This window comes from Amyelois transitella, chromosome 8 (genome assembly GCF_032362555.1).
Source record: "Amyelois transitella isolate CPQ chromosome 8, ilAmyTran1.1, whole genome shotgun sequence".
Lineage (NCBI taxonomy): Eukaryota > Metazoa > Arthropoda > Insecta > Lepidoptera > Pyralidae > Amyelois > Amyelois transitella.
In genome coordinates, this window is record NC_083511.1 from 1277580 (window position 1) to 1287909 (window position 10330).

The 10330-nt window shown below is 35.3% G+C and overlaps 1 protein-coding gene across 1 annotated transcript; it reads right to left on the reverse strand.

Annotated features, from left to right (window-relative positions):
* Positions 1 to 6206: 6206 nt before the first annotated feature.
* On the reverse strand, positions 6207 to 8850 carry LOC106137321 (uncharacterized). The gene is made up of 4 exons (XM_060945338.1): positions 8672 to 8850; positions 8157 to 8337; positions 6811 to 6900; positions 6207 to 6296 (listed from the first exon to the last, which is right to left on the reverse strand). Exons 1-4 carry the CDS (start codon positions 8848 to 8850, stop codon positions 6207 to 6209), a joined length of 540 nt encoding a protein of 179 aa, XP_060801321.1.
* Positions 8851 to 10330: the final 1480 nt, after the last annotated feature.

The following is a 10330-nucleotide window of genomic DNA, read 5'->3' on the forward strand; positions in this document are numbered from 1 at the left end:
TTTGTTTATGTAGAATGAAGACCTTGTCTGGGATAAGCACGTGTGTAATTAGCATATATGTATTCAAATAGAGTAAGTAATAAGCTTCGACACCAGGCTCCTATTCAGTGGGAATATTAAAAAAGTATCGTCTTTAAACTAATTTACGATGGAATGGATTTTCACACAGATTTGTTTTTTTTTTCTATTCAAAGACTAGAAGGCCTAGTCTTTATTTTATATTCTCTTTCCACTTGCTCCGGGTCAGAGTGTTCATTTATTCACATAATTACGTCTTCATCCCTTACGGGGCAGACAGATATTACAGATTTATAGTTCACGTTCACACCAAATAGTTGCAGGTTGCTAACACAGCGCCAAAAAAAGAATCCCAAGTTTATTTGCCATTCCCCTGATTGACCATCCATCCATCCATATGATCAAGTCTGTATCTCTTGCAGGGTAGGTAGACAGAGCCGCCAGTCTTTAAAGACTGACTTTGACGAAAAATTAACGCATATCATTCTTTACTGAATGCTTTTACCTCGTGAAGGAAAAACGTAAAATGTTTATGTCAACAAAATTCACGCGGCACAGACAAAGACCATTACAAAATTTCAAAGCAAAGTCTAGTATTAAAAGCCAGACCAGACAATTAATTACAAAACAAAACAAAACTGCACAGTATTGATCGATTTCAACCCCTAACTAATTACAACATCCGTCAATCCCCGTTGCAGACAGACGATATGCATAAACATACATACATACACGCGCCCCCTGTTCGCCCTGCATTAAGTCCAGACAGTGTCGATATACCTAACATTACTATATGTTTCATAGAAAGCCGTCCGGCCATAGATTTCGAAACGATATGAGCCTGTAGAAGTGGTAAATACTGGTGAATGAGACTTCGCAGTCTTACAACTTAATCTATTTATTTATATATGGAAAATAAGATTATAACTGAAAAAAAAATTCAGTACAAGGGCACTGCTTATTTCTAAAGGAATGTTTTTCGGCAGGCCCACGAGGATATCATATATGAATTTCAATTCTATCATAAAGCCATACAGCTGTACGTGGCCTTTCAGTTTATTCAAGACTATTGGCTCTGGCTTCCATACAGACGTGACTATATGTATGTGTGTACAACTTTGCTTTGTTTGGATAAAAAAATATGGCTGTTTCGCTTTTTATTATGACGTAAAACGGGACAGCGATAGTTTTTCGCGCGATAAAAAACCGCGTATATTACTAGCAGTATAGTACTAGCTACAGCTACTACGGGGCTGAGGAAGGTTTATATCTACAACTAGCTGTGCCCGCGACTCCGTCCGCGTGGAATTATATAATAAATGCTAGGCCACGGCTAGCATTTATTATATATACAGGCTTAGCATTTATTATATATACATACATACAAAAATGGTCGCTAGTGTTTTATAAAATTCGCAGACGGTTTGCATACAAACATACACTTATATGCGTCCCTCAATTCCCCCTGTATCAAATCCAGACAGATCTGTCAATATGATATAACTATATGTTTAATAGTGATGTATGCCTACATATAGTATGCTTGTAAGCGCCCTCGGTTTTCACCCTACAAAGCCAGTCAGAGCCATCTACATATACATATATCATAACTATATGTTTTATAGATTCCACTGAACTTACCTTTTTCTCATTTTGGAAGACAATTTGACAAAATTCTTACTGGAACATAAATTAATTGGATTCTTAATTCTTTTAACGGTATATTGAAAAACTTTTGATAGGTGTTGAATTAATATGGTTTAGGTATACATCAGATTTCGTAAAAGGCGACTAAGGGTAAGACTTATAAACTTGGGATTCCTCTTATAGGTGATGGACTAGTAACCTGTAACTATTTGAGTCTTAATTCCATCATGAAGTCATAAATCTGAACATGGTCTTTCAGTCTTTTAGAGACTCTGACTATCCTACAAGGGATATAGACGTAACATTATGTATGTGTATAAGTATGTATTCAACATGTAATAATTATTTTTTTTAATTCATTAATGTGGGACATTTCAACATCATATAATAATTGCCATATCTTTTGGTTTCACAACATTGGTGGTCGTCAAATAAATTACTTAAAACTAATTTTACTGCCGTTCCAAAGCGTCGTTGCAAGAGAATCTGTAACAAACTGAACTGCAGCATTTTCTTTAATAACGTCAACTTCACAATTTCCAAACTAAATTAGAATAGAAATGTGGACGAAAATAAGCCAAATGTTGATGTTGTGATGTGAAAGAAGATGTTGTTACAGGAATAGAAAAGGGTATGTTAAGATGGTTCGGTCATGTGGAGAGGATGAATGAAAGCAGGTTGACTAAGCAGATATACAAGGAGAGTGTGGAGGGAAAGGTCGGAGTGGGAACGAACGTATCTTGATCAAATTAAGGACGTCCTGGTAAAGGGTCAGATCAAGAAATCGCCGAGCTTGCATGAAGAGAGTTATGAATGTGGATGAAGCGAACGAGGCATGCAGAGATCGTTGCAAGTGGAGGGATGTAGTCTCTGCCTACCCCTCCGGGAAAGAGGCGTGATTTTATGTATGTATGTATATATGTATGTGAAGCCAAGTGCGGATGCCAGTAATGCTATAAATACGGCCCTCCCAAGAGCATCATTAGGTATTAGCGACGCCTGAGCGCTGTATAAACAATTCATGGAGAACTTAGCTTAGTCTTAACTACGAAATTTATGAAGTAACTGCTTTACTAAGCGTATTGCCTTACATAGGGGTTATACACACTGGGTTTTTAGTTTTTAGCGGAAAATCCAATCTTTATACATACATATAATAAAAAAGTAAGTGACCGATGTCCGTACTTGAAAAATATTGGCAAAAAATCTATGATATCTATAAAAATATGATTTTTGTAATGTCTGTCTGTTTGTTTGTATATTTGTTTTCGCAAAAACAATTCCTCCGATTCGGATGCGGTGGTCTAAACTGAAGTCTACAAAAATACTTATCCCACCTCTCTAAGAGGCGATACAGGGAGTTGAGCTTTTTCAGTGAACTTTTACGGCAAACGAAGTCGCGGGCAATAGCTAGTGTTAATTTTATCTTTTTTTTACGATACTGTAAGAATTTCTGTTAAAAGTCATATCTGAATTCTAAATCGAATTAAAAGCGGCATAGCCGTTAAAATAAACAGATTACGGATTAAAAATAACGCTTGTCTGTCTATCAGTTATCACCGCCCCTCTGGGGTAGACAGAGCCATTAGTCAGACTATAAAACCACGTATTTGTAGAAATGGGCAAATACCCGGGCATTTAAGGCAAATTGGGAAAATTCCCAATAGTGCCGTGTGGTTCCCGGTACCAATACAAAAAAGAATAAAACCACTCCATCTCCTTCCCATGGATGTCGTAAAGGTGACTAAGGTATAGGCTTACAAACTTGGGATTCTTTTTTAAGCGATGGGTTAGCAACCTTTCACTATTTGTATCTCAATTCTATCATTAAGCCAAATGGCTGTACGTGCCCATTTAGTCTTTTCAAGACTGTTGGCTCTGTCTAGCCCACAAGGGATATTAAATGCCCGGGCATTTGGCCATCTCTACGTATATGTGATATAGAATTCAGCAATAGTTGACAGGTTGCTAGTCTACCATTAAAAATAATCGAGGAATTTTACAACATTTGACTGATTTTTTAAATCAGCGTCGGTATAGTACAGAATCTGTAAAAAAAAAATTAATAACACACATATATACCACGTCTTTATCCAATACGAGATTGACAGAACCGGCTTAATGTTCAAAATGGCGGAATTGAGATTCATAAAGTGACAGGTTGCTAGTACATCGCTTAAAATGAGAATCAGAAATTACGTTCATATATTATTGTCAAGTAATTTACTTATTAGGGTAAGGTTGCTTAAGTCGTACCCCCTAAGGAAATGTTACTCTAATAATTACTACAATTGAAATTAAACACAACTTCTTACATCTGTCGAATCTTTATTTAGTTGCCTTTCCATCAACGTTTATAGACACTAACAAATCTTTCATCAAAATAGTTAAATTAACAATTTTAACAAACCTGCTTTCGGTACGACTAAGGCGCCTCAGTTCCTAACTCGTACCACCTATAGCCTAAGTCGTACTTAGAAAATAGACTTCAATGAAGTCATAATAAACTATATAGAAATAATACTGAATGTCAGAGATCACTTGAAACATGTTTTGGTTATCAAGAAGTTATAATATCGAATCTACTTACTAACACAGATATCACAAATATGTATATTTTTTAATGGTACTACTTTCTACACCAGCGCATAGGTCATGTATCCAGACTTTACATTTTATGCACTGAATCATGTTTTCTTCGCGATCTTCTTTACATAGTTGGCATAACCATGATGCTTAAGCTTTTATTTTTTTGTTTTCCTTTATTTCTTCTTTTAATACTTTTATTAATTCCTTTTTCAATTTTGATTTTTTTCATATCTAGTACAGGCTTCTTCTTCTTCTTTATATTTTCCTTGGCTTCTATTATAGAGCCTGGTCCATATCCTCTTGCTTCCAAGTATTGTATTTTATCTTTTTCATGCTATGTAGTATTTATAACCTGATAAAAAAATAAATAAATTGTTAAATAATTTTCTTTATACCTAAGTCGTACCGGTACGACTAAGGAATTTAGCACAGGTACGACTTAAGCAGAGGGGACTTCTGAATTTCAAATTAAAACAACTAACATAACCTATAAATATCTCATGTTTGAGTATGCTTAAACTATTGCTAGATACGCACTCTAAATAGACATTGTAAAAGAAATAAATTAACTATCGCTATCCTGCCATAAATAGCTTATAAATGTGCCAAAAATTGTAATGCATTACGTATAAAATACTTACTTTTTAAATATCTTCGTTTCACGAAGCCGAGCAGCGTTCCACTTGTTTGAATTTGTTTGCCTGACTAAATAGTTCAGATAAATGTCATCAGATGGTGCATTTTTTGTGTATCAAGTGAGAAATTACCGGGGTACGACTTAGGCGGTGGTACGATTTAAGCAACCTTACCCTATACCAACAATGCTAGCAAATTATGCTCACGAATATTAAGACAAACATAATTTTCAGGAACAATAGAAGTAGGTATAGGATATACCCTCATGTTGGGAAGATATATATTATACTAGAGGCCGCCCGCGACTTCGTCCGCATGGAAACCCTATCAATCCCGCGGGAACTCTGGGATAAAAAGTAGCCTATGTGTTATTCTGGGTCTTCAGCTACCTACATACCGAATTTCATGGTTCGGTTCAGTAGTTTTTGCGTGAAAGAGTAACAAACATCCATACATCCATACAAACTTTCGCCTTTATAATAGTAGTAGGATTTCATTGTATACATTTTCTTTTCAGTATAGCGTCGTATTTTTCAACAAAATGAGCAGTGTAATCACTAGGTTAGAGGAATTGGGTTTGAACATATGTTAATTAGTTAGTTAGGGGACTACCTACAGTAGCTACCACAGGCATTAATTTATGTATGAATTGGAACGGACAAAAATATATTTTTTTAAACAATTAATTTTATTTATAAAGAAAACATTGACAGAATATAATAAAAATATCCATATCATCTTCAAAAATCACAATAAACTTAGATTGTGTTTAAATACCGTTTTAATATCAAGGAAATAAATAATAATTAATATAAAAAAATTCATAGCAACAATAAAAAAGTTAAACAAAAGAATAATTGGCTTTATTTAAGTAAATAATTCATGATATTTGAATAAAACCTAGGTAAATAGAAAATTTTAGATAATTGTATGGTATTTTTTATAAAAATTTCCATGAATATTTTCTACCAAAAAAAAAACTTAAAACAATATTTAGAGATGACATTTTATATATATTTTTTTTGCAATTATGTGAATTTAATAATAATTTATTATCACACGAAAAGCTTATTTAATATTATGCATTCTTAATCTCACATTATAATAAAATTTTATAATTTTTTTGATACTCGTACACAATTCTATTATAATCTTTCTCTTAAGTGGTTTTCCCGTAATTTAAAATGGAGTCTATAATTTTATTTTTGACATTTAAGTTACGTTACTTATCATCCACTCCAGGACAGCTTTTTCTCTATAAAAATTTCTTATAAATAAGTATATAAAAGTATTTAAATTAACAAATAGGTATAAATTTAAGTTATGTGCTTGTCCTCACAGACCCCGGGTTCGGGGGGGATGGTGACAGCATTGATGCCACGCTTATTGGTGGGGTCCGCGTGTTCCTGAAAGCAAAAAAATAAATTTTTTTTTAATTTTTTTTTTACAGTTTAATTTTATTCATATCTTAATTATTAAATAGTTCCTTTAAGATTACTTTTTTTTATAATAATATATATAGATATTTAAATCATGATATATTATATGTTAACGTTTAATACTATTTTTAACCGCCGTTAAAAAAGGGGGTCCAGTTTGACCTCTATGTTTCTATGTATGTATTTTTGTTTATGATTATCTCGCGTTTCGCTGAACCGATTTTGATGCGGTTTACAGGAAAGTGTTTCTTACAGTTAGTTATGAAATTTAACCGGCTTCAAAAGGATTCATCGATCTGAGGCGATTCTCTTTTCACAAAAGTTATTATGGCGTGACTATGTGTACCATTTGTAACGGGACAGCGACAGCTTATATATACATAGCTTACATATATAGCGCGATAAAAACGGAATCGCGCGTGCCACGCTGCGGTGGCTGGTGTGATTCCCGTCAACGAACTCCGTAGATTAAAAAACTTACATGTTCAGAGTCCACCCTGTCCATTTCATGAATCGACTTCATCATCCTCTGTGCCCTCTTCTGCGCTGACGCGGCTCTTTGCTGCAAAATCTGTAAAATTAAGAAAGTTACACTTAATTCTTTTTTGTGCGAACATTATTATTCTTTATTAGCGACTGCGTTCGCCGTAAGAGTTCACTGAAGAAGCTGACACCCCCTGTATTGCTTCTTAGATGGGTATGTGAGAGGTATTTTTGTAAATACCAATTTTTTGTTGGATCAAGCTTAATACATCATAATTAATACATCAGCTTTGTTCCTATGTCAATCTCCACCAAGAAGCCATCTAGTTGAACGTGACCTTCAAGTCTTTTCGAGACTGTCAGTTCTGTCTACCCCGTAAGGGATAAATAATTGAAATATTTCTTCTACAGACTCCTTACTATTCCACATTGCCGCGGTAGATTGGAACTTTATATCTTAACTACTCAATCATCGATCCTCTTATTATATTAAAACTATCATAAATTCTCGATTAAATGTAAAATTTATCTAAAAATCGTGAATAACTCAAAACTGAGCGCCAATATTACAGGAAAGCTGCTAGTCCCTTAATTAATAACAGGACAGACGGGAAGAGCTGCATTAATTCGTGGAATACGAAATGAAATGAAACGGGAGTGCATCGCAGGTCCGTGAAACTCTAGTAATTAAACTTTAAGCTTCGGGAATTTCACCTTTTGCGTCCGCTGTAAAAGATTTTTCATTAAATATTTTATTGAAATAGGAGTTTGTTTGTGTTAGTTGCAATTAATGTTGAAATAAGTCAAGGGAATAGCTTTTATATTATACATGTTTCTTTATGCAATGGGTAAATAAAAAGGCAGAAGAGTTACATTCTGTTTCTCTTCTCTGCTTCTGCCAACTTCACTTCAAAGGCACATAGTGTTAATGAGTTGGACACATTATAGATTACTTTAGGCAGAACAGAAAAACTAACGTTTATCTTCTCTGCTCAGCTTCTGCCAACTTCTACTCAAAGACACATACTGTGTATGAAACATTATACATAGTTTACTTTAGGCAGAAGAGGTACAGCTCACACTCCCGGCAACGAAGCGGTAGGCGATGGCACCGTGTGGTTTTAGTGTGTTCAAGCCCCACATAACCCGTCCGGCTTCCCGTAGCTGGCCGGGTAGACGAAGGTCTTTCCACACGTTAAAAAAAAAGGCAGAAGAGGTAAACTACCGTTTATCTTCACTTTTTAGCTTTTGTCAACTTCTCCTCAAAAATACACAGTGTGTGATATGATGATACACATGAGTTGAAAACATTATAGGTGACCTTAGGCAGGAGCGATAACATACCGTTTGTCTTCGCTGCTCTGCTTCTGCCAACTTCTCTTCGATGTCAGGGAGGGTGATCTCAGCCTGGGGAGGTTGCAAAAGCCGCTGCAAATGGGGAGGAGGCGTCATGACGGATTCTCGTCTCGTCGCATCGAATTCTTCTAGAGGTATCTCGAAGGCCACAGCTGGAAATATATTTTTGCTTTATGAAATATGTATACATACATAAATATAATCTATATGTTTAATTATATCGTGCTGTTTAGTTTCCGTTATTTAAAAATAGTATAGTACCACTCCATATGTATGTTTCCCAGGGATGTCGTAAAAGGCGACTAAAGGAATGGCTAATAAATTGTAATCCCTCTTGTAGGCGACGGGCTAGCAACCTATCAATATTTGAATCTTAATTCCGTTTTCAAGCCATACTCAACTTGGACTTTCAGTCTTTTCGAGACTATTGGCTCTGTCTACCCCGCAAGGGATATAGACGTGATTGTATGTTGTATGTTTAATGTTTATTTCTATTATAATACTCACGAGGTTTCGGTTTGATCGGCGTCTCTGGCAGGACGACAGTCGGCAAATCGTCTCGATCACCGTCACCACGATTGTCCTTATGACCATTTGCGGGGTTGTGACCATTTGCTGGTTTGTGACCATTTGCTGTGCCCTCGTGAGCGGGCACCACGTTGCCGGATGAACCGCAACCCATTGTTTTTATTTTTATTTTTTTTTATTTTTTTTACAGTTCTTTATACACTCTTGTTTTTCACTTTGTTTTTGTTTTACTTGTCACTTATGTTTAACTTTTTACTAATGTGACTTTATTTATAATATTAATAACTTTTTAAACAATTACGTAGACATATCAATGTTTTCACTAATATTTCTGAATGCACACGTATCTTTTATGTGTAATTTTTATAATTATACGTCGAATTTCCTAATATCATTCGTGTTAATTGAAATTAATTACGTTCACTTATTGTTTATACTTATGTTTACAATTTATAAATGACTAATGCTTTGATCACTATTTTATTTTATAATTACAGTTCATTGCACAACGTATCACTTAGTTTTTATATATTATCACTTTTTTATTTGAAATCATATGAGTACCTATAATGAAAGTTCTTGCTATAGATTTGATGTAGGTATTTAAAAAACGGGTACATTATGCGAGAATTTGATCAGCTTAGATAAAATGATTGTATAATATAATAGCACATCGCCTTGAGTCCTTAATAAAACGTTCTTGTGTGTATTATAAGACGTGCCGTGCGGTTCCCGGCATCAATAGAACAAAAGAATAGGACCATTCCATCTTTTCCCATAGATATCGTTAAAGGTGACTACAGGATAGGCATATAAACTTTGGATTCTTCTTTTAGGCTAGCAACCTGTCACTGTATGAATCTCGTTTCTATCATTAAGCCAAACAGCTGAACGTGGCCTATCAGTTATTTCAAAACTGTTGACTCTGTCTGCCCCGCAAGGGATATAGACGTGATACGTATGTATTTATTTCTTATATACCTATATGGGACAAAAAAGAGACCCAACAAGAAAAAGTTTCCGTTCCCCTTCATGCCTTGGCCGGGATTCGAACCCGGGGCCTACTGCGCCACAGGGGCCGCATAAATATAGATGAGTTTCCAACGTGACCTAAAAAGGAAATATACTTAAGTCGGCAATCCATTAGCGGTGAGAATGTAATCGAATTAATGGCTGTCAGGATATCCATCAGCGCCTGATGAACTACATCATTTGTCATCTCTACAACGTTGAAGGCACAAGTTTTGGGGTCATAATTGGCCTTGCAGTTAATATAATCACGGTAATTATATAACACTGATACTGGAATCCTTTCATAAATTAATTGAAAAATTGACTTACATTTGTCAGCGTAAGTCGCGTTTAATTTCCGTGAACATACATACATATGTGGCGACATATCTATGCTACACGTCACAAAAATAAAAAAATAAAATCACGCGACGCTATCAGTCAAAAAACAGCGAAAAACCTAAATCGCGCAAGCAAAGATTTCACGGATTGCAGCTATATTATACAACCTCCGACACAATATCGTCTGTCGCGCGGTTCCCCAGGCATAACACCTAGCCTGGTGGAAGATCTTCTCTTTGGTGGCGGTCGAGCCGAATCATCGCTCCCGCTACACATACATG